The following is a 24,387-nucleotide window of genomic DNA, read 5'->3' on the forward strand; positions in this document are numbered from 1 at the left end:
GTTTGTTACTTCCTCTATTTGGCTTTTTAAAAGATGTTCTTTCTTTTCAAGCCAAAGCCACATGTTTCCAGTGAAAAGTAAAGAGCATGCTGTTCCCCATTCAGGGTTGCCTTAAGAGAGTGGACAGATGGAGCCTCACAAACAAATCCATAAAGAGATATTCTAAGCACATTATTGAAATTAAAGAAAACAAGAAGTGATATAAAAAGCAGCAAAAAGCTTTTAAAGCCCTCAAACTACTACCATCTAAATATTAACCCTGTGGATTACTTCGATGCTATTATCCAGATTCTGCAGATGGAGACCCAACAGGAGAGGCATGAGGAAACATGACTGATGACAAAGATTTAGCAAAGCTGGCACAACTACTGAGGCGTTCCTGACCCCCTTTGAGCTCAATCTACTCAGTCAAGCTGCTAGGGATGAGCAATGAACATTGCAGTTCAAACACCAAAATCCTGCAAAAAGAATCAAAATGACTCTTGCTTCTTACGGGATGCCTTGAAGTCAGTCTTCGATGGAACCGGGCAACTCGCCCAAACACTTCCTGACAGTATCTATGAAGTTCTTCCAATTCATCTTCAATCAGGATAGCATCCAAGGGCTCACTCTTTTGAATCAGCTGCTCCCCAAAAACAATTAGCTGATCAATCTTATTGGTGTTCAGTGTTATTTCTTGCTGGAAACCCTATTTGGAACATATAAGAAAAATGATTACTTCTGCAATGCCCCTTTCTAGCCTGAAGTTTGTCCTCCTTTTCTAGCTCAGTGCAGTGAAAAATGAAACTAGCAATTGCCATTGTTGTCTAATTTCATTTGGCAAATATCTTTTCACCCCAGATGTGCAGAGGTTTGTTTTATTAGCAGGATTACAGTTCCAAATGAAGTGGCATTTTCCACCCGTGTGTACATCAATATGACTGCAGTATCCTGAACCTGCAGGGGATCAGGGTGTGAGAATTCAGATAATCAGAGTTTCTTCCGTCATTGGTTACATACAATCTTATTCTCAGTAGCAGAGAAGTTTGGGTAATTGGGCCTGCAAAGAGTCTACATGCCAATAAATCTACATCCCAAAACAGCGTAAGGGAAAAGCGAAAATCAGCACAGGAGCAGGCAGCAAAGAACTAGTTTGGTCTTTAGAAACATTACACTCACATGCTACCCTATTTCTCTTTAACAGTCGCAATCGCAACCAATGCGCTCAGAGAAGAGATCCTAGCTTAATGCTGGTTCAAAAAAAATCTCACTAGAAAGGAACGCCTGAAATTAGGGATGTGGCTTTTACTGTTAACCCACGTGGGCTCCTCACGTCAGATATCACTGTCACTGATGCTAAGGTGTTAGGAGAAAACAGCAAGATAGAACCGAGAGTTTGAATCCTGAATCTGGTTAATCTTGATTCAGAGAATAAGAAGTTTACTGGTATCTTACAACACATATAGTCCAAGAGAGACCTGCTGGCTATCATGAGGTTCCAGAAAAATAGGTGATACTATCAGGAGAGAGCAGCCCAGTATGATCAGCTGGGCTATATTAAACAACTGTTCTATAAGGATACATACATTTAACTGGCGCATTTTGTCATCGAAGTTACTTTTTGAGAAGTGCTCCACATTCGTCAGCTGGAGGTCCATTTCTGTGAGCCACACCAGGATGCTCTCCCTCGTCCCCTCAAACTCATCTCTCCGATTGGTGAAGTGCTGAGGAGCAGGAAGGGAGCCAGTGTTATATTCATTGAATTACAGAGAAAAGATGGTCATAGGAGCCCTCTGAAAATAATGTTTTGTTTCAAGATTGCTGTTGACCTTAAAAGGCCACGAGGACAAAAACAGCAGCATGTCACACATATTAACTGTCCCCTTCCTGTAGTGATGCTGGCATGAAGCGTCCTATAGTGGTACACTATTCCTCTGGGAGACGGAATAAAATTTCAACAGCAGGGGATGCTTATATAAAATGATATTCTTGCTTCCACACTGCATAACAAATATACCTTCTCCCACATCATTATACCACTGCAACAGTCATTGAGGCTCAGGTTTAAGTATCTTATTTGTTTTAAATTTAGAAAAACATTAGACAAAGGAAGCCAGCCCCATCTCTAATTAAACTCAGGTAATTAAAGCTATGGCATTAAAATCAGTAAAACGATGGAGAGGCTGGAAAGTGGATATCCACGCAAGTGTAATTAATGCACCACTTGGCATGGAAGGCAGGAGATGTTCCCTCTGCTGCCATCTCCTGCAAAAAGCATCAACAGAAGTGCAGCTCTCAGTGCTGCACAAATCTCCTCAGTGGATTTACTGTTCAGGAAGGAGATTATATAACATCCCAAACATGACAGCTCCTAACTGCACGGCTCAGCCCCCTTCACTTATCTCACAGCCTCACCCACTGGCTTCTGGGACCTAATAATTTTCCCTGTCAATTGCTTGTAGCCCTGCTATACTTAAAGCCCTGCTTTATTTAAAAATCAGGCAGCAGCAAGTTTCTCCTACTGCACAGCACAGGAAATCTGCTCAGAAATCGGTTTAACTAGACTAGAGAAAAACCACCCTCAGCAGCAGTACAGCTCTCTGAAGTGTCACAAATAAACCCTTCGAGAGCATTCCTCCGTCAGGCACGGAGCGCAGCACAAGGCAGGGACAGCGGCATGTCCCTCCATCGCATCTCCATGGTTAAAGCCTTGCAGGTAAATTATAACTTGGCGTTAAGCAGATCTGCGCTGTCAACTCCATTTCTGCATTTGTTCTCTCTGCCTCTCATTTATGGAAAGATGCAAGTGCAGGAAGGCATCCAGCCATGACAGGGCTAGAGTAGAGAAGTGGAGTAGGAAGTCATGCCTACAACGCACCTTCCAACATTTGCAGCCATTCTTTACCTATGCTTCTTTGGTTAACAGGAACCCCTTCGTCAAGGACATATTTATGTCATACACTCAGCGATCTCTTTCAAAGCTGCTCTCCCACATTGGTAACTCAAGTCCACTAAGGCTGGAACACAAACCAGCACAAGATGCTTGCTCGAGTATGTGTTTTGCCCTTGGTAATTCCTGTAGGAACCTGTAAGAACTGCTCACTGTCTCTCACCCCACCACGCAATTACCTTGAGTCTCCTCAGAATGGCAGCGACTCGTTTCTGAAGGTTATCCCAGCGCTGGTTGCCCTCATGTACCATCTGTTTCAGCTTGCTGGCTGAGTCGGTGCGGTTCTCACGGGCGAGGCGTCTATACTGCTTATTGATCAGCTCCAACTGAGTGAGTCGTTCATGGATTTGCCGTTGGAAAGCCTGCAAGGCAAACTGACAAACTCGCATCCCTTGCCCATAAGAGAAAGGATCGGTGTGATACTATCTATCTATCAAGAGAGATGATGACGCCCCTTCCCCTCAAAAAACAGACTTTACAGCATCTTCAAAATTAAATCCAGAGAAGGCCCCATATTTTAAATCATCAAAATCAACTCTCCCTGCTCAGATTTAGCTCATTAGGAAAACAAAGGAAAAAAATAGAAAATCAGCCCACAGGGGTGTCCTGCCTGTAGATAGCAAATTTTTAACTTACAAGCAGTATCTTGTCAGTTCTGAGTATTGGATTCTCTACATACAAAAATTCTGGAGGCAAATGAATCAGTTAGCTGCCTAGCAGCCGTGCACCCATTATTTATGTTCCCTGTACCACCACTTCCAAACAGCCGAATGTCTTTCAGAGACCCAGGAGTTTCACACAGACAATAAGTATTCAGCAACCTGATCATTCAGCCTGCTGATGAGCATAACAAACTAAAGCTAAAGAATTCACCTCAAACTTCTTCAGCTCCTCCTTTGCATGTGTGTACAGAACCTCTGAAGAATGGGGGTTAGCTGCCGTCCTTTCAGCTGATTTTAGCCAATCCTCGAAGCGTGAATAGTCATCCAAAAACCTCTGCCACAGGCGCCAGGTTTCCTCAATTCTGAGAAGGAGATGCAAAAATGGAAGAGTTTTATCACAAGCTTACCATTCATTTTGCATTTCTTCTTCAATATTCAGTTTGTGGCAAAAGCAACAGTGTTTCTTCAAAGTGCTGCGACAGACTTCTCTAGGAAGGGTCAGAAAAAGAGACTCACTTCATTCGTCTCTCCATAGACATGGCACAAATGTTTCTCCACCGTCTGTCCAAACTCCTGGTAGTCTGCTGGATGGAGTCACACTCTGTCTCATTAGCACACGCATCTGAATCATGCAGCAGGACTTCACAGATATTAAATACGGATTCCACCCCAGCAGTGTGTTGTTCTATGTCTCGTTGCAGATCCTGTGATGGGGAAAAGAAGAGTTTCAGTGGAAGGCAATGTGTACGGCTAGGCTTCAGACATACCCTTTCAAAATGCTGCAGTGGATAGGGAAAGAACAATTTGTGTGTCAGTAAAAGCTTATTTAGCTTTAGAGAACAGGCTTGCAGGATGAGCTGTGCAGATGACAGGCTGACAGGACAGGACAGGGAACTGCCATGCAAGAGGGGATCGTCCAGCTCTGGTTTCCCAGCAGAAGTTCAATCTTTTCATTAACAGTCTGAACAATTTTAACGTGCATCCAGAATCCAAACCTTACACACACTGTAAACACACACTTACTGATTTTGACAGTACTAGTTGACAGTGTCTCATATGCCACTTTAAGACTTGACCAAGAATTCACAGCCCAGCTCCTGTATTTTAATGATTACGTGATCACAAGCTGGTATCACAAACTGCAGAGCACAGCATACGCAGAGTCAGTGTTGCGCTACTACTCTTATTCCCCCTTCTAGACCTCCTGTTTTAACAAACTACTTCAAAGGGCCTGGCAAAAACCCTTTGTCTAATCTACACTACATGTTTCTTTTCCGCAGCTTGCATCTCCATCATATTCTACCCCCTCATTCTGCGCATGTAACTATTGATAAAGTCAATTTAAGTGAAGAGGAGAAAAAGAAAGCCTTATCTAAATGTTTCTAATTGAAAAAGCAGCTCTATGCAATATTACCAACTGTGAATGTTAATGAAATGACTATGTCCACTACATTTCCATTATTTCAACCCATTCTTGGCTTCCCCAATGAAGGATGCAGTGAATTTGCTGGAATTACTCCAGAAAACGCCAAAAAAGAAAATGTATTTTACTGACAAGAGCAAACAGGAACTCTCACTGAATGGTATTACTGATTTTAGTGAACGGATAAAGAAGAATTAGTTTTGCTCTAGACTTAAAAAAGACACACTGCTTGTAGGAAACCCAGACGGAGCTGAGGGACGATCTTTGCAGAAATCAGTAAGTTGCAAGGAGTTGAGTACCACCCACTGGCAGGCTCCAGTGGTATTTATATGTGTACCTGAAAGAAGGGCTGAGCCATAAATAGTCAAAATTTGGCTTGTGGGATTTGTGGTAATCTGCAGCTTTATGGGAAGTAAAAGCCCAAATCTTTACTTAGACGAGAGGCTGCCAGAAGCAGACCCAACATCATTTTTAACAGCTTATTAACGATTCACAGCTGTTTTTTAAGCGAGAGGCAGCAGTGTCTTTTTAACATGGGCTCTACTTCTTGGAGCAGGCTCTACCCCGCTACTGTTACCTGGAGAGACTCTTCTGATTTCAGTGAAATCGCCCTGGATTTACAGCTACGTTGGAGAAAACAAGAATCTGTTCCACAGATTTTATAATCCCCCTTATTTGCACCGTGCGCTCTTGCTGACACTATCTCATCACTTTCGGTCATGCCTGGGTTCACGCAATGATGCCAGGCAGAACAGTCGCTGCTATCAAAGCTGCTTATTCCCAAAGACCTACCTGCGTTAGGGCAGGAGACAAACGCCACGTACTAAATAACGGGGCCAAGACCGTACGTTGGCCCCCACAGGTACTTTTCCATCAGCTCCGCACAACATTGCTCAGCGAGCTTAAACAGACTACGCGATGCTAGACTTCTCCCGCAAACAGCTTTTAGATTTCAAACTGAGTATTATTTGCGTTTCAAATCGCTAGCCTTTAACTGAACAAGCACGCCATAAAAGTCTCTGGGTGCCCAACACTTTTCAAGCTTCATTGTTCAAGACAAAACAGGTAAAACACCTCCAGTCACAGATGTCACGCAAAAGCAGCCTGTGAGGCATATTTCTCACCATCACTCCACACTTGTCAAAGCAATTGTTGAGATAAACCCAGGGAAGATCTCTTCACTTGTTGCATTCAGACGAGGGTTTTGCTAAAGCTGAGCAAAAGAGGCTTTTTTTTACTGTGGTCTTTTTTGTCAGCACAGACTTCTCATATCCAGCCTCCTTAAAGCTTATGGTAGAAGGAGACTAGAGGTGCCCTAAGGTCTGTTGTTTGAAACAGAACCCAAACAACAAGGCAGTGAGCAGCTCTGAGGAGCAAACAATGTCTCTCCAGCAAGCTGCAGCTTGAATGCTTGCAGTAAAAATAAATTAGTTGGGACACAATTCTTCTGTGCTCCATGTCTTTGCCTGGCGTAATTTATCACGGCCTTTGAGAATGCACAAGGTTTCAATGAGGAGAAAATATTCCCTTGTCGTTTGCGTGACCATTTGCATTGCAGGTGAAACCATTAGATGCTGGGAGTCAAAGTTTCTGGTGTTTGACCACCTCCTGCCGAGGAGGAGCTGGCCTTTATGGGGCCGCTGGGGCCGCGCGGTGCTCAGCTCTCGCAGAGGGAGAAGGCAGCCCTCAGGTCTGCGTCCCTCAGGGTTTTTTTCTCAGACAAAAGCAGGGGCTGGTGGGAGAGAGGAAGGGACGGGTTACCCACCCCTATGTGTTCTTTAAGGGCAGATGCTGTAAAGCTTCCGCACTTGATAGTTTATTCTTGATGCTCAGTTTTAGGGCAAATATTGCAGTTTATCCCAGTGGCTAGAGGACAGTCTCTGGAGCTCTGTTTTACAGCAGTGGTGATTCTCAGCGCACCCAGGGACACCCCACTTTGAGCCTGTGCAGATTCAAAGCACAGCCCTGAGCAAGGAGTGACACAGGTTATGCATGCCACCAGCAAGCCTCACGACACTTGGTGCCTCAGAGAAGCTCCTTTTCCTTCTCTAGCTGCTGCAGAGAGAAATTTACTCCAGGACTATCCATCTCATCCCACACTTCTATTTGGCTGGCACAGCTGGCAAGTTCAGCTGGATCCAGTCCTTGCCATCTTCAGTGCTTAAAATCCACATAGATCCTTAGGATCCCCCCACTCAGCTGCTCTCTCAGTGAAATGCCTACACGCACTCAACCAAGGTCTGATAGGGCTTGGCTGGGTCATGCTTATGCCTCAGCAGGATTCACGCACCATCTCACCCAACCCTGAGGGGATGTTCAGAGCCTGTCTCCTGGATCAGGCCTCAGTCAAAGGTGTGTTTGCACAAGTCCCCCCTCCAAAGCTCAAACAAACATCCTTTTCGGCCAAGCCCGCTTTGCTCTTGGCAAGGAGGGGGAAGAGGAGTGAGCTAGCAAGGGCAATGCATCAAATCACTGCACTTAAATCCATCACAGCCAGTTTGTAGAAGACCCAGCATTCAGGCCCTGCAGTGCTGAGCCTAAGTCATCCTCGTGGATTTAGCCCGCTGCCTGCATCCCTGTCTAGCCCTTAAGATATCTGTTGTGCTTAACCAAGTAAAAACTATCAAAAATGCTGCAAATCAACACTAACAATACTGAAATTACAGCAATCAAATAAACCAAATGTTTCCCTGTAAAGTGCCTTGGCAGGAAAATGCAGTGAAATGCAGTTAGAAGTCCTGGTTAAAGAAAAGAAATAGGTGATTTTAAACCAGGACCCATTGTAATCAGCAACATTTTAGCTCATTTACTTTGGCTGCTCTCATTTCCCACCTGCTGCTCTGCCAGTCTCTTCTGGATTTCTTGGTCATCACATATGTCGTAAACAACAGGCTTGGAAAGCTCAGACTCAATGCGGGCCAGCCAGGTGCGAAGGTTACTCATGTTTTTGTCCAACAGTTGTATAAAAGCAAAGGTTTCCTTCAGTTTCTTCACCCTAAAGAAACCAGGAAGAATATTTTGTTACAAAGATCTGTAATCAGTGGAAATGATGTTAGCAGGAGGTGATGACAGACACGGATTTATGTAGCACTTACTGTCACACCAAGCTGTTGTCTGTAAATCAGAGCCATGTTTTAGGCAAAATCTACCTAAATTGGCCCAGCAGGTCTCTGCTCTACAATTGCAGGAAGGTCCTGTGTGAATTATTTAATGAAACTAAATGAGCAGAGTGAATTTTTGTAGTCTCATTCATCTGCAAGTGAGATCTTCAGGCAATTCCTGGACATTTGTCTAAGTGGGCGTTTGCACTGAAACATGCCTCAGTTAAACTAACATGGATTTTCAGAGACCCTCTAAGGGCCCGATTCTCCTACCACGAATGACGTTGAATGGTTTCTTCATTGACCACCAAGCCCTGCTGAGCAAGGCAGCGCTCAGCCAGCGGGGCAGGATCATGCCCAGACGACAGGTCCAACACCTTGGGAGCAGGCACACGGATTTGGACAGGAGAGGAGAAGGCCTGAGCAACGGCAGCTGTAGCCTTACAGCACTACAATGACATTAAAAGCTCTTCTAAACAACACGCTGAAATGTGTAGAGAGGTGCCAGACTCTCCTGGTGGGTGAAAATGAAAAGAAGGATGTGGAAGAGGGAGAATATCCAACAGCTAGGGCGAGTGGTACAGCAGACAGGCAAATGAACTGCTGAGACCATTTACTGCCCTTACAGCTCTTGGTAGCACAGCTCTCAAAGCACAGGCAAACCTTGTCTTTATTTCCAGCCTTCACAGCATATGCCCTTGTCAAAATCCCTTATCAGCCCATAAGACCAGCCTTCTTCAGCCTCTCAAATTATCCAAGCAGCATGTTTGTACGTTTTGGCAAATCTGTCCTCATGTGTTGGAGGAACATCTGTTAAACCACCTCACTGCTCTCCAGTCTCTCCTTGAAATTCACATTTATTGCAATTTCCAACAAAAATTACTAAAAAGCCCAACACCAGGGTGGCATTCATCTCTCCTTACTTCAGACTGACATCAGAGCTCATCATCTAAACCTTTGGAGTAAACGGAGAAAGAAAAATCTAGATGCTGATTTTCATCAGACCTGTCAAACATCCAGCTTACAAGATGAGATGAACTAAAAGCACCATTTTCTCTCCATGAACTCCAGTGGTCTAGATAACTACCACAAATATAAACTTCAACACCGCAGACACTAATGTCAGGTGAAATGCTTCCGCCCCTGTCCCAGTGAGAAGCTGTTTCTTAGCCAGCATCGATTCCCCATACTATCCATCCTGGCTGCTTGCATCCTTCTGCTGCCTCATTTCATCCCTGTGTCCTTGTCTCCGGGGCAAGGACCATCTTTTCTTCTGTGATTGGCAGATCACCTTGCACAGGATTAAGAGGGGGGGGAAAAAAAAAAAAAAGCAAATTTCTGAATGAAATCATGAACAACTGTCTGGTCTAGCAATTACGCAGCTGAGCCTCATTATCTAAATTAAGCACAGTGCAAAAAGTCAAAGCACTCATGATGAAAAGGCCCAAACCTTTCCCGTTTATTAGCTGCCCTCATCTATTTGCCAACCCTGCAGGGAACCATCAGCAGCTAAACAAAACCAGTAGCTAGGACTGGAAGGGCAGCTTGAACAAGGGGATCACCGAATGTCCCAAAATGCAGAGGCCGTCGGGAGGTCAGAGATGAGCGCTAACTTACTTGGCTACAGCAGAATTGTGCAAGCTGGGACCAAGGCAGGCGTGCGTGTGTGTGTGTGTGTGTGTAATCTCATCTGGTGCATGCAGGGCCAGATTACACCAAGGTAGGAGTGTCCTGGCAGGGTATCTGGAGGCTTCATGCAAAGGACCTGCCCCTCTGCAAGAAGAATGAGGAGTTTCTTGGTCCACTCTCCTGCCTGGCTGTCAACTGTCCCAACCAGCTTTAGAGGAGAGGGGTCCAAACTGCCTGGGGTTGAGTGGCTTTTGCAGCTGCCTGTTCTAGGATATGATACAATGACAGGAAACATGCAGGACAGCTAATCCACGTGAATATGCCACCTTTTAAGCAGCAACTGATCTTATTAGCAATCTTAAGGTAATCAAGCAGGTCACGTACATCAGCTAGACACTCTTGATTGAAGGTAAAGCACTTATGGAGGATATGTGGGAAAGATCCTGCTGTCCTTGTTCAGTCCCTACTGGTTACTGTGAAGGTACAGAGTAAGGCCAACAAATTTTGGTCTTCATACAGATTAGCAGCACAGGAAGCAGATTTCCCCACCTCTTGGCCCAAAAGGGCCAGACAGCACTTTCAGTTATTTTATGAGGAGGGCAAGAACCAGGACAAGAATGTGCAGGTGAGAAAAGCACAGTCCTGCACCAGGACTCCTGGCATGTATTTAGAAACTCTGCAAAACATGAATTAGTCTTGCATGGTTGGTGCAACCCTACAAGCCACCCTGAAGGATTTGGCCCAAATCTGTGGTCCACCTTGTTGCTGCCTTGCACCCACAAAGCCACCAACACTGGTGTAAAGTGCAAAGCAGCTGCCTCTGCCCCTCCGCACTGATGGTGCTTTCCACTTCTGCAGTTGATACAGAGATACAGTTATGGAGGAAGCCAGCGGATGACAGAACTGTTTAGCTGCTCTGGCTTTCTTTAACGAGCTGTTTTCAGACCTCTGCTCCGAAGTTCAACCCTGTATGCAGAAGGCATCTAGCTCCCCAGCAAACAGCTGTACCAATCCTCCTGCTCCTGGTCCTGCTTCCAGTAAGTGGTACTCAGTGAACATGTCACATTCTGGTAACTGAACAGCATTTTCTCATGCTATCATGGACTGGCAGCAGCATACCCAGAAGACCTCATTCTCCTTCCACTCTCTGCCCTGCTCCTGTCCCACCAGCCAATTTTGTTCCAGTTAGTTATAATGCTCAGCATGTCCTGCTGGCCCCCAGGGCACAGGCTCACCCCATACAGGTGACATGGGAGCACTTCTCCTTGGAGAGATAGGATGATGCAGGCTCTGCATGGAGCACTGAAGGGAGGAACCACTAGAAGCACCAGGCTTGAGGAAGAGTTTGAGCCAAACACGTACATGGTTGCACGGTTAATTCTGCACTGCTTCAGGCCAATTGCAAGGAAAGGAAGGCTAGATCATTGCACTGATCCCGACTATGTTCAGTGGCAATTTATTCTTTGCATACTCTGTTATGTTCCCCAGGTCTGATTCCCCCCAAATAAGCCACCTGATCTACCCCTCCTATTAGAGGGAGTACAGTCCTGTGGACCATGCCTGCTGTCAATGCCTGCCACACACAAATCTGTCCACCCAGAAGACTGCAACAGAGACCTCTTGAAAACTTGCTCCACTTGGCAAGCCTGCTATGCACCACTGACTTTTCCCATGGGAAAGGCAGGACTGTTCCCCTGCAAAGGTAACCACTGCTGTCTTGAACTAGTGCTCTGGAAATGTGTCTGGCTTTTTGCAAGACACACACATGTTGGAACCATCCTAGGCCACAGCTTACTTGTTGGCACCGCAGCTTACCGTGCTGTGCTCAGTACTGTCTCTGTGCTTCCTTCCTCCCTTTTCCGTCTGCATCCACCTGCTTCCCTATCTTGAGGTTGCATTATAAAAAAAAATTGTGGGTTACAAGCCATCTTTCTTCAGTCTACATGCTGGATGACAAGTAGGTGAATACAGACAAGGAGGTCCAAAGCAAAATCCAGGCAGAGTAGATTATAATTAAACATCTTTATGATTGACAGCACATTCAATAAATAAGAAAAGCAATAGCTTTAGAATCCAAGTGTTTTTTTCAGGAAAAACATTATTAATATTATTTTGGCTTAGAAACCACTCTAAAATTCAAGATACAAGTATTACCCTACATATATGGGGCTGTATCTGCTAGTGTTACTAGCAACAGTCCCAAAGACAGCATCACTGTGGTACTGTGAGCTTGTATTTACTTTCTAGCAGTTGCCATTACAGATGCACCAATGTAATTAAGTAATTTAATTGTTACATATTCTGGAGAGAATATGACATTTGTCAGTCTAACCACCCTTAATGCTCTGCGTCATTAATCTCAACCTTGCACTAAACAGCCAGAGAAAAACAAAAACCTAATAAAAGTTCATAGTAGTGCAGTGACTAAATAGGAAGGCAGTCTTCTCCAGATGTTCATGATGACTGATTTTTCTTGCTACAGTCAAGACACACAAAGCCCAAAATAAAGGGTGGGGCTCTACTATGAAGAAACAGGTGAGACGATGAGAAAGCTGGGCATCCCCAACAGATGCACAGGAGTCAAAGGGAACTGTCATTTCTCCAACTACAGCTCAAAGAATAACGTAAAAAAAGACTACCTATCCCCATAAAAGTCACATATTTGCAACGACCACGTTCAGCTTGCCTAGTTGCAAGTATTCTTGCAAACTATCTGCTGTTTGCAGAAAAGAAACCTTGTAAACACTTTTGAGATGCAGCCCGAGAGGGCCATTTGTCCTGAAAGACAGATCTCCTTGGAGCTGAGTAGGGCTTTGCAAGCCACCAAGCCTGGGGCAGAAGCTGCCCTGTGACCAGGTGACCAATCACCCAACATCTGTTGAGTCCAGTCACCCAACATCCATTGCATTAATAGCTGTAAAAGTTCATTAGAGGATATGAGCTTCTCCCAGTTACCTAGAGGGCAAAAGGGGGTAACACCATAAATAATTGAATTCCTCTACAGAATATGATTCTCACGTTATTTGGTCACACAGGCAAAACTTAGCATTTACTGGATAAAGGCCTAGCGATACACAGTTCACTTCCCAATGACAACAGACCAAGAAAAAAAAAATCCAAAAAACCCCAACAAATATCACCATCACCATAAAAAGACCAACAAACTCAAACAACTCATATACTTTGCAGTGGGCCCAACTTAATTATTTCCTGATTCAAAGGAGTGTGTAGACACATGCATTAGGCGCATGGGATAAGCCCAGCAAAGCCAGTTTCTAAACATCTTAACCTTTACATCAAAATATAAGTGGCAGAAAAAGACAGAACAGAACTAGTAGATTACGACCAAAAGCTGGCTGCAAAAGTGAGCAGCAGGACCGACTGCCCTGACCCGAACTGGGTACGGGACTTAACGGGCCCCTGCTGAAGCTGCCGGTTAACACCGGTATTGGGTTACAGGAGAAACGCGTGAGGCCGTTTCAGGCTGAACGCCCCCAGACAAGCAGCGTTCAGCAGTTACCGCTCAGGCAGCGTCTGGCTCCCAGGCTGCCCGAAACGCGCTCACGCAAACCCGAGGCTCTGCAAAATGCCTGCCAGGTGCATCCCGCCGGCTGCCAGCGCTGCGGGCAGAGGCGCCGGACAGCGCGAGCTGTCACCGATAACGCCCCAAGAAACGGGAACCGTCCTGACGCCTCGTCCATCTGCACAAGCGTCACGCTAGCCAGGCAGCGAAAGACACTGCGTGCGTCTATTTAAAGCAGAGGATGAGCCGACACTGCCCTGCCAGCTGAGGGGGATTACGACCGACTTTCCGGGATGCGCAAAAAGGGGAAACCTTTGTTCGGGAGCTTAAGCGTGCGAGGGATAAAGGACGCAGCTCCGGGGGGCGGCGTCAGAGGCAAATTTGGGCCTTGATGCAACCCCCCCCCCGGGGATCCCTCTGCAGAGCCGCCGACCCGGAGACCCTGTGCCCGCGGAGGGCAGGGTGGAGTGGCGGCCCCCTGATGCCCCCCGCCTCGGGGCCGCCAGCCGCACGGCCCGTTTCAGCCCCCCGCTGAAGGGCCGCGTCTCCCTCCTCCTCCTCCTCCTCCTCCACCTCCTCCTCCCCGGCACTGCGCGCTCGCTCGCTCGCTGGCGGCCGCCGCGGCGCCTTCCCCCACCGCCGGCCGGCCGAAACGCGCCCCGGCCCACCGCCCGGCCAAGATGGCACTTACGGCTCGCCAGGGAAAACCATTCCTGGGCGCTCGCGAATCCCCGGCGGGGCGGCGAGGGGCCGCGCCACGCGCGGAGGAGGAGGAGGAGGAGGAGGAGGAAACCCCTCCTCCGCCCGTGCGCCCTATTTATCCGCCGCGGTAGCATCCCGCCCGGGGGAGGCTCGCCCGGCCTCCCCTCGCCCCCCGCACCGGGCACGCCGCGCCGCGGGGTGGGATTTACCTGGCGAACGGCCGCATCGCTCCTCGCAGCAGCAGCAGCAGCAGCAGCAAAACCCCCAAACCGGGAGCGCTTCCCCCCCCCCCCCCCCACACCCCCCGACACGAGGGAATCGGCAGCCGGCTGGCGGCAGCCCGGCGGCAGACGGGAGGCTGCGAAACCCAAAAGGTGGATTCGATGCTCGGCTCGTGCCCCCGCACGCGCGAGGGAGCAGCCGCGGCGCCAGGGTCAACCCGCAGCCCGCCCCGAAACGCGGGAGCGTGCATCCCCGCGCCCGCTCGCACCCTTGCGATTACAGCACAGCTACTTAGGCACGAATTAAAGCCTTCCCCCATGCACCGGCCTGTCCTCCCTTTAACCCTGCGGTGCTGCCACGGTGTTATGCCGGAGGGCAAAATAACAGTCTCCGTTTCCGATAGCATGCGTTTGGGGAAAAATACATGGGTGTAATTGGCGTGTGTCATTACTGCCCGAGAAGACGGGTTACGGGAAAATAAATAAATAAATAAATAAAACAAACACAGGCAGAAGTCGGAGGACCTTGGATTAAAAGTCACTCCCCACCCAGCTAATATTAGCAGGAAAAAAAAAGTTACGGTAATCCCACCAAAAACGCAAGGAATGATTTTGAGATCAGAAGCTTCGCGGGGCTCAGGTAACCTTGGGCAGACCTGTATTTCCTTGCCGACCGCTCGTACTCGGCCCCTGCTCGAACGAGCGAGGCCGGAGAAGCCGCCTCTCGCCGTGATAGGGGTTCAGACCCTGGCAGCAAAGCCACGGTGCGGGCTCGAGTTGCCTGGACGCTTTAACCCGGTCACAGCTTGGGGGAGGGTCTGCAAGGCATTTGCCATGGAGGACCGGAGGCGGAAAGTTGGGAAATCGCCCTCCAAACTCAGCAGGCGGACAGCAGGATGGCACACGGCATAACCCGAATAAACTCCACCGTCCAGCCTGATAACATAATGAACTCTGTCACAGCTTTTGCACCGAAAAGAAGCGTAATCCCTTAAGGACAGGGAGAACAAGGAAAGAAAGGAGGCAGCTTGCAAGTGAGATTTCAACTGCACGGATTTTTGCATCGAAACGATCGCAAGAACGAGATTTTGAGAGTTTTGCTGTGACAAACCAGGATAATTCAGCCACAAACGGTTGTGTCATTTACCCAGGGCCTCATGCCAGCACGCGCTGCTTCACTTGCCACGCAATACCGCTCCGCAGCAGTTCGAAAGACCTTTGAACCCGTCGGGGTGCGTCTGCACAGCTACAGTGGCGGCGGGGTAGGACGGCGCTCCGACACGTGGCCCTGCCAAAGGGCAAGCGCCGCGGCGGCGAAGAAATAGGCAGAGCAGCTTGCAAACGCAGGGGAGGGACCTCATTCCCGGCTCAAAGGCGGAAAAAGGCAAAGAGGAGGCATGCCTTGCCTTGGCAGCTTCCCTACGACAGCACGCTTGCATGGGAGGGCACCGTCATCTGAACTGACTCCTGTGACGCACGCAAGAAACGTGCCTTTCGCCACGAACCTGACCCACCGAAGAGGAAAGCTCACCGCAGTGTGCCCACGGTCAGGGCAGCTCGGAAACGCCGTGCCCTCTCCAGGGGCACACGGAAGTGGGAAGAGCGGCAGGACTGACATACGGGGTGCCGGGAGGTACAGAAATGCCCGTCTTTCTTGCTGCGGAGACCAACCCGCAGACCAAAAAACCGCCACAGCCAGCCATCCATGAAGCCGGTGGCTACGGTGAAGGCTCAGGTAGCCTCCGAGCACCCCGTGGGCTCCGCCGAGAGCCCTGCAGGCCGCGCAGGCGCCCTCCCGAGCCGCAGGCAGGTGCAGTGCACGCCGCAGCCTGGAAAGCAAACCCATCCCCGCGGGGCTCGGAGGCAAAGCGTGATGTTAACAGCGGTGGCGGACCGGCCACCGAAGGACACAGAGGGACGGGGCTGAGCCGGCGCCGGCAGCGTGGTTCCCTGGCAACTCTCGGCGGTGAACGCAGGCGCTGCCGCGGAGCGCTGCTCCAAGGCACGCCGGGTATGTAAATCCCCCTCCACGGGTTTTGGCCGCCTGCCACCCCCGTGCAGCCTGCACGCTCGCTCTCCTGCTGCTTCAGGCCTTCGCTTGGGCGTGTGTGCAAGCGCGCAGCCCGTTCTTTTGACACGGTGCTGTGGCAATGAGAGAAAATAAGCACGAGATTTTTTGTGCCCCTTTTCACAGCCAGCAGAGCACTCTTCCTCCTGTTAGCACGTCTGTAGTCTTCCTCTACCAACAGGGACGTAAGCACAAGAACCTCCATAGCTTCATGGCTGAACAAAAATGCATTTGCCTGCCTGAAAAGGAGAGCAAATGTCTTAAGGGTTATTTTATCCCATGAGAATTAACATTTGGAGACCTTTCCCGGCGTGCACCAAGCCACGCTCCGGCCGCAGCGCGTGCGGCAGGGCTTCGTCACCGCGCGAGCCAAGCGCGCGCATACAATGAAGGTGTTAAGTCCTGCGAGCGCTGCAGATCTGAGCAGATCTGAGCTTGTCACCATGAACTAAGGGAATCGCTTCACGGACTAAATGGAGAGCTCACCTAATTTGCCCATCTGTCCCAGGCTGTTTATTGGTTTAAAACGCTGAAATAAGCTCTCAGGAGGAATGCTGCGTATTGAGTAGATTGGCCTGAGATTGGTTTGCTTTTATTTTGATATGATACACACATACACACGTATACTGCCCCACAGAAAAGATGAATGTTACCTGCAGGGTCAGCCATGGAGACACTAGAAATGACAGCATTAAAGGTGCCTATAAATCTTGATTGGACTCCCTTGTGGGTATGGATTATTTTATAGTCTGTAATCACAGGATCATACACTACTTGCTCGCAGGAAAGATTCAGCCCGCAGGATGGAGGTAGGCTTTGAACAGGAGAGGTGCAATACGCACCTTCTCCTCCCACGCAGTGCATCGCTCAGTGCTTTACGCACTGCCCATGTCATGGCCTGCCCTGGAGGCACCATGGGATTCGGTCCTCGCCCCTGTGACCGCCAGCCCCCCAGGGCCGGGAAGCGTGGCGGTGGGGTGCTGGGCACTCTCAAGTGCAAGTAAAGGCAGCAGGCAGTTAGGCTTTTAAAATAACCTGCTGGAGTCACAATATTCGTCAAACAAAATCTGCAAGTGGTCTTGGATTCAGCACCCAAAACTCAGAAAATATGCAACTTCCTTGCTACGGCCACAGATCTGCAAAATCAGGAGCAAAACCCCTTCCTCATTCACTAAGATGTTGTGAAAATAAGTTACTATAAGTAGCTTTGTCAGGGGCATGATGAGATTACTTCTCCACCACTGCAGAAATTACTAATTTCCCTCCAGGTAGCATTCTCCCATCTCAATGGCAAGAACCTCCTCGGCCTCCAGCAGTCTTGCCCTGGAGCGTTTGCTCCATCCCGTTTATTCTCCCCAGTGGACAAAGTGGGGGTCCTGCGCGAGGGGCTACGTCAGGGTGTGCCGTGACGGGGAGCAGCTGTGCAGCACGGCAGTCTCTCCCCCTCCGTGCAACACCACCCTCGTGCAAGAGGGCCAACCCAAATTCTGCCATCTCACAGCTTTCAACTGCATCCTAGCTCTTTTAGCACTGCTTAAATACAAATTTTAAGGCTTTCGCAAAAGCAAACTGAAAAGGAGAGAGAGGGTCTATCAGTGTGGGGCATTGCAACCCCCACTCACAGGTCATCTCATCTCCAGACCAAGGCTCCTTGCTCTGCTTTGCCCCCCCTGAAGAGGCCCAACTCGTGTCATGTCTGTGATCAGTAATGCTGCTCCTCCCTCCCTGGGTTAAGAGAGGTTGCCCCCAGAAAGCACAGGTGGGACCTCCTCTTCAGTGCCCCAGAGTCCACCACTGAGGTGGAAATCTCAGTGAACATCTATTCAAGCCTAATTCAGCTCCCTCCAGATCTCAGCTGGATTAGGTGAGAAGGGAGATGTGCTACACGCATGCTGCAAAATGCTGCAACACACTGGTCTGAGGGGACCAGCAAACCCGCTGGGCTGCCTGATAGCCCTGGGCCACCAAGGGAGTCACTTAAAACCACCTTCTGTCAGTTCCTTCCAGTTCTTCACCCTGGTCCTGAACGCAGAATTGGTGGGAAATCCCACGTGGAAGCCAGTATGTTCAAAGGCCTTTTAGGCTGAGAACCCAGGAATTGTCACATAGGAGCAAATCACCTCTCTAGCAGCTGCTAAATCCAGTTACCTAATGACGGGGCTATGTTGATACTCTAGGGAAACGTGCACTAACCTACCTCAGAGCACCACCATACGTTTGTCTGAAGGTAAAGCTTTAAGACATCCCAAGTAGACAGACAAGTGCCCTAATGGCAGAGACTACTTGAACAGAGAGCCAGATATTGCTGTAAATACCCCACCAGTTCTTTAGCATATTTTCATAAACATTACTGGAAATGTGCCATGTTTACTTGAGCTTTAAAATACTGTGCATTTTAATCTGCATTTAAGAATTGTTACGATTCATAACTAACAGAAAACAAAACATAAATGACCACAAAACAGTTTTAAAAGCAAACAGTATGTTGCCATAAGACAAGAACAGAAAAAGTGCTGGCATAACAGCAAAACATTAATTCCTACAAATAAACCATCGGCACTCTGCGAGAGGAACTGTTCCAAGACGTATCTACAGACGAAGTAGGTGTTAGATCCTAAGAAGGCTGCTTCTGCTTAATCATTCACGGCTCATGTGTCACCATTAATTCAGATCTAATTTCAGGTTAGGATCCAGCACACTTGGCACGACATAGCCACAGCACAACCACCGACTTCGTCTGCCCCGAACGTTAACCAAGCGGAGAGAGCTTCTCCAGGCCCAGAGGAGCGCGACGTGGGGGTTACAGGGAAAACCAAAGCTTGGGAGAGAAGTTGAGACTGATACTAATGTTGTGTTGGTCTTTTTATTTCTGTATTGCTAAAAAATGCAGGAAGGAGAAGAGACCAGCCCAGCATCCTCTTCCCGAGTTGTGGTAGAAACTCAAAGATTATGGTGAAATGAGATAGGCTCAACAAGGCTAATATTAAATTGATCACGATGTTCTTAACTCTTTCAAGTATAGTAAGGATGATTAATCCAATAAGAAGAGGTCACTGCCTGGACTACGTAAGTTTTTGTTTTAGTTTCTCCTGGTAGTGCCACCCAGGTTACCACCATGCAGAAGATACTGAATTTAAAAAATAAACTCGTGGTATGGCCTTTCAGTCGTAGTTAGGGAAGAAAGAATGATTAAAGAAATAGCACTAATATTCAGGGAAATTCCATACACTTTTGAAGGTCAAAAGGGAATATTATCATTACATAAATCTGACCGTCTGCACAGACAGGTCAGGGATCTCCTCAAATTCTGTGCAAATATGTGAGGAAGAAATAGAGTCTTGTCTTTTAAAACAGGAGGTTCTCCTAAAGAGCCCAAATAAACTCCCTCCACACGGCCTTGAAATTAAGCTGTGTCCAACACAAACAACAGAGAAATTGCTTTGACTCTTCCTTTTACATAGCTCCCATGATTAAAATTATATTACATATGAATTCTTACACCCTGCCTGCCAGCATTGGATAAATTAAGACATTTGGTGTCATAATACAGCAAAAACTTGTAACAAAAAACCTGCAAAACTGAAGTTAAATTTGAATTTCAATAATACAATTAATTTTGAAAAGAATTCAAACGTTGTGTCTGTTTGTTTCTGAAGGTTGAGGACACTGGTCTCTAACTTTTATCTCACATAAAACACTGAAAATCATTTTCTTACCGTGCTCCAATGACATCAAAGAGATGCTGCCAGCGATCATTGATTTTGTTGAGTTTGTCATCTATTTCTGCAACTCGGCTCTTGTTGCTAACCTTCATGAGCTGGTCACCCATTTGTTTCAAGTGAAGCTTATTTTCACTGAACAGGTTTATTTCTTCCATGCAATCCTGACAAATACACACAAACATTGCTTAACTCCTGGGCAAAAAACAAACAGAACTATCTATTTCTTTCCCCACATGTGGGATGTGAAAGCAGGTTTGGCTTGGGATGGCTGAGGTTTCTACATCAGTACATAAAATCCTTTCACTTAAAAAAAAAAAACAAAAAAAAAACCCCCTCAATGGAAAAGCTCTCACAATGAAGCCACTATGAAAAAATAAGCAGCTTAAAGACTAGTAAAGGCCAGGAGTAAGTACTCCTAAAAATAGCAATTTAACATTCTAAATTTGCCCCTCCTTTCCTGATTTAACCTAATTTTTCAATGAAGCTACCTTGAAAGAATCCAAATTCAAGCCTAGGATGACTTTATTTTGCTGGTATTCTTATCCAGAGGAGATCTGGGATTAGATACTGAGCCCTTCAAGCCACACAGAAGAGCTCTGTAGCAAAAAATGGCCCTGTTTTAAATCAAGCTAATAGGAAGGTATCAGGAAGCACTAACTGGACTGAGTACTGACACGAAGGCACAGAATTATTCCCCATTTTGATCCATAGGTTTCATTTTTGGTTGTGATAGCCCCTTATTTGGCTCACATAAGACCTGCCACATCCTCCAACCTTTCCTTTGCCTGTGGACTGGCACTTTCATAACGGCTGACCCTGGCTAGAGGCGGCGACGGCAGCGAGACATGCCAGGACACCTCCGATCCCTGCGAAGGAGGCTCTGAGAGCAGCGTACGTGCACGACCCCCAGACCGGTAACAAATACGCGTCACGCTCGATGCCTGAACGCAGCCAGGTGGTACTTCTGCTCTGCATTTTGTTCCCAGTCTGAACATCGAGAAGATAAGAGCTGAGGACGGAGTATCTCAGCTCCTCGCAGAAGCCTGTAAGTGCTGTTTTCAGACCACGTGTCGCTTCCCGGGGGCAAGGAAGAGACGGGGACTGGTGTCTCTACAACGAGTTACCACACCGCAATTCAAGAAACGCTGCGCTGCTACCTACCTTCTGCAACTTGTCTATCATGTCTTCAATGCTAACATCCGCAGTCTGCAGCACTTTGCTTTCCATCTGCACCAGCCACGAGCACAGCTCCTTATTCTTTTCATTGAACACAACCCAGACGTTGAGTCTGTCCTCTATCTCCTGCTTACGCAGAGATACCTGCGGACAAGCGTACACGTTAATCGCTGGCAACGGCTGTCTCGGGAAGGAAACCAGAGATTATGAACCCTCTAATTTCTAGTCTACATTTGATTGTGTTCCATTTTGCAGGAGCAGTTATTAAATATCTCTAGCTTTCTTTCTAAAGCCAGCAAGCAGATTGTTATTATGTGTTATTTTGGATAGCAGGGCCAGAAGTTGTCTAGCAAACAGCAGATTCTCTCCTTCAGGGGAATGAAACTGGGTGACAGCTTTATAAATAATGATGTTATACAACAATTTAAGTATTGCTTAGTGAAAACTTTAAAATGCCAAACAAAGAAGTCATATAAAATATATAATTAACCACATAAAATTGAATCAAGTCTTATATACAACACAAAATGAATAACATCCAGGTAAGTTTTTGTTTTTCCTGTAATTGTAAGAGAAACTTCGCAACCACTAACTGCAATTATATCTCTAAAATACTTCCCTGTTCTCCTCCCATTTGCTCATCTCCTCTTACAGAACCTCCAAACAGCTCAGCATCAAGAATCTATCCTTTTTCTTGGAAAATGTGGACTTTTTCCTTACCAGGATGCATGAACATAAGGTCTAGATAGGGAAATTAAGATCTGATGGTACCTGAACCAGCAGTGCTAATACCACAGTTCCACCATCTTCGAAAGAAGCAGGCTCACTGATCTAGAAGCTAGTGCTACTTATTCTAGCCTAGGGTGTTTAAGTATATATTTGTATTCATTTGTCTGCTTTGATGGATTCCTGCACTAAGACAACCCACACCTATGGAAGAAGGAAGTGAAAAACAGTGCAAGTTACATTAAAACAAAACAGACGACTAAGCCCCCTCCACCCACAAACTTTGAGCAAAACACTTTGCTCGACTTGACTGCAAATGGCCACTCCAACACCACCATGTGGCAGGACACGTACCCCCTCTTCCCATCTAACGTGCACCTCATACAGCATGTGGCTCCTCAAAACACTCTTGCTGATTCTCCTCTAACCAACCTCTAACACTATTTTGTCCCTCGGTGCGACGTTTAAGTGTACAAGGGGGAAGCAAGACCAGCTCCAATAAGACCTGGACCAGAACGGAAGCTACCGAGTGATCTCTCCGAGTGATTGCTTTTGTCCTTTAAATTCTGACTTTTTTTTAAGAGGGGGGTGGGGAGGTGAAGCAGATGTCTAAAGCTTTCTTGCTGACTAGTCGATCTGCGCAAAGAGATGAGACCCACAGCACTGTGTTGGGACAAAGGAAAACGTTTTCCAAAGTTTGCATTAGGAAGAAGTCTCCTGGAAACCCCGGAGACCTTAGACAGTCTACCAGAGTGCTGCGACACCCCTGCTTCTGGGACACCCCCGTTGTACCCTCGGCATCAGTGGGGCGAGAGGGCAATCACTCAGCCCTCCTCCAGCACCTCCCTCATGCAGAGGTAAGGTAAGTCAGCCCATGCAAGAAGAGACAACGAACGTCAGCAAAACCATCGTTAAATCCTGCAAATGATCCCAGTTCCAATCTGCCTGCTGAGCATGGGGCAAGGCAGGATCCCTAAGAGCGAGAAGCAGCTTTTAGTTAGCTAAACCAAGACAGACTGGGGGTAAAACAGGAATGAGCTGTAAAGAGCCACGGACAAGCTTCCGGGCACATCAGCCCTTCTTCAGGCCAGGCCTTGCTGCCAGCACCCTCTCCTTGGATCAGCTGCACCAGCACCAGCTCCTTCCTCTCCAGCTCTGCCTCTCCAGCCAGACCTCTCCGTAGGCATTTCCAGCCATCCTTGCCCTCCACCTTGCCCTCCTGCTCCCACTTCAATAGTGCTTCTGTGGTTCTGCACTTAGCAGCCGAGTAAGACACTACACGTTTGCCCTCTGACAGGGTGTCCCATATGTTGGCATTCATTAGGACGGGATCCTCTCTGACATGAATAGTTAAATCTTTGACCTACATGTACCTTGCTAGGGCAGCTATGTAAAAACTAATCCCTCCGAGTGCATCTGCTCATTAAGCGTGCTTATTTCCCTGCTCCGTCCAGCATGGGCATCTGGCCGCCCTGCTCCGACGCCCACGACAGCTGGAGCAGCGTCTGCCTTGCAAAGACTTTCAGATCTCTGCACTGACGCCGCAGTTTGTTTTTAGATGATACATCTTGAGCTCCTCTAATTTGATCACCAAACAAAGCAGTTATGCTAGCAGCAAAACCAATAAAGTTGGCTTTCCTGCGTACTCGTGCCCAGAGCTGAGCATCAGCGACGGCTCTCCGGGGGCCAGTTAGGGCTGTGCAACCATTTCAGCGTGTCCCTCAGCTTGCAGCACCAAATAGGTTTCCCTCCACTATAGGTTTTTGTGTGCGTGTAAAACTTACAGTAACGTCACCTCTTTCTTCTCTCTCCAAGGTAGACTGCTTAAACTTTGTTCCTTCAGAACATCAAAATAGAAATTTTGAACAAAATCTGAACTTAAATTACTACAGCAAGAAGTATACAACTTAGATAGACTGTAGTTGGGTACATAAAAAGATAACTCAGTTTTCAGGGCATCCCAAATTAAAAATATTGGCCTATATGTGAGATAAGGGGGAGAAGGGTGTCTCTGGAGTTATTTTCACAGTTCAGAAACAATAACAGAGAAAATGCGGATCACGGATTAACTGTCTAGTTTAAGGCAAAAATACTAAGTTCTTCTTCCTCATTGCAATGCAAAAAAAGAAACCCAAACAACCAGTTCATCACACCAAAGTCTGTGAAATGATCATGGCTGTTCATTCCTACTCTGGCAACATTCCCACCAAGATTGCTTTGCTTTTCCCTGAGTAAGGATCGGACACAAAATACTGAGGCTAAACTTCAGTACTTCTTTGCAAACCGCAAAATAAAAGCTACCGACTTGCAAATAAAGAAAGGCCGGAGTTTGCCTTGCTGACATGTAGAGCCGTCCAGAGCAGCTTAAGAGCTTGAAATATTTTACTTCTCTAAATCCCGTGAACAGGGCAAAGCAAACACACATTCAATCTGCATAATAACTGAGCGAATCAAGTTCACGTGACTTCGCCGGTGAATTTTCCCCAGCAGTTTTACATGCAGCAC

The 24,387-nt window shown here is 47.4% G+C and overlaps 1 protein-coding gene across 1 annotated transcript in view; it reads right to left on the reverse strand.

The window, feature by feature from the left end:
• SYNE2 (spectrin repeat containing nuclear envelope protein 2) overlaps nt 1-24,387 on the reverse strand; it is a 189,921-nt gene that overhangs the window by 10,890 nt on the left and 154,644 nt on the right. Inside the window, exons 100-107 of the mRNA XM_067295082.1 lie at nt 21,142-21,300; nt 19,975-20,141; nt 7,847-8,009; nt 4,108-4,295; nt 3,803-3,953; nt 3,109-3,291; nt 1,566-1,703; nt 494-688 (exon numbers count right to left, since the gene is read on the reverse strand). Coding sequence (XP_067151183.1) covers nt 494-688; nt 1,566-1,703; nt 3,109-3,291; nt 3,803-3,953; nt 4,108-4,295; nt 7,847-8,009; nt 19,975-20,141; nt 21,142-21,300 — 1,344 coding nt within the window. The remainder of the gene's footprint in view (nt 1-493; nt 689-1,565; nt 1,704-3,108; nt 3,292-3,802; nt 3,954-4,107; nt 4,296-7,846; nt 8,010-19,974; nt 20,142-21,141; nt 21,301-24,387) is intronic.

The sequence above is a fragment of the Apteryx mantelli genome, chromosome 4 (assembly GCF_036417845.1).
Source record: "Apteryx mantelli isolate bAptMan1 chromosome 4, bAptMan1.hap1, whole genome shotgun sequence".
Lineage (NCBI taxonomy): Eukaryota > Metazoa > Chordata > Aves > Apterygiformes > Apterygidae > Apteryx > Apteryx mantelli.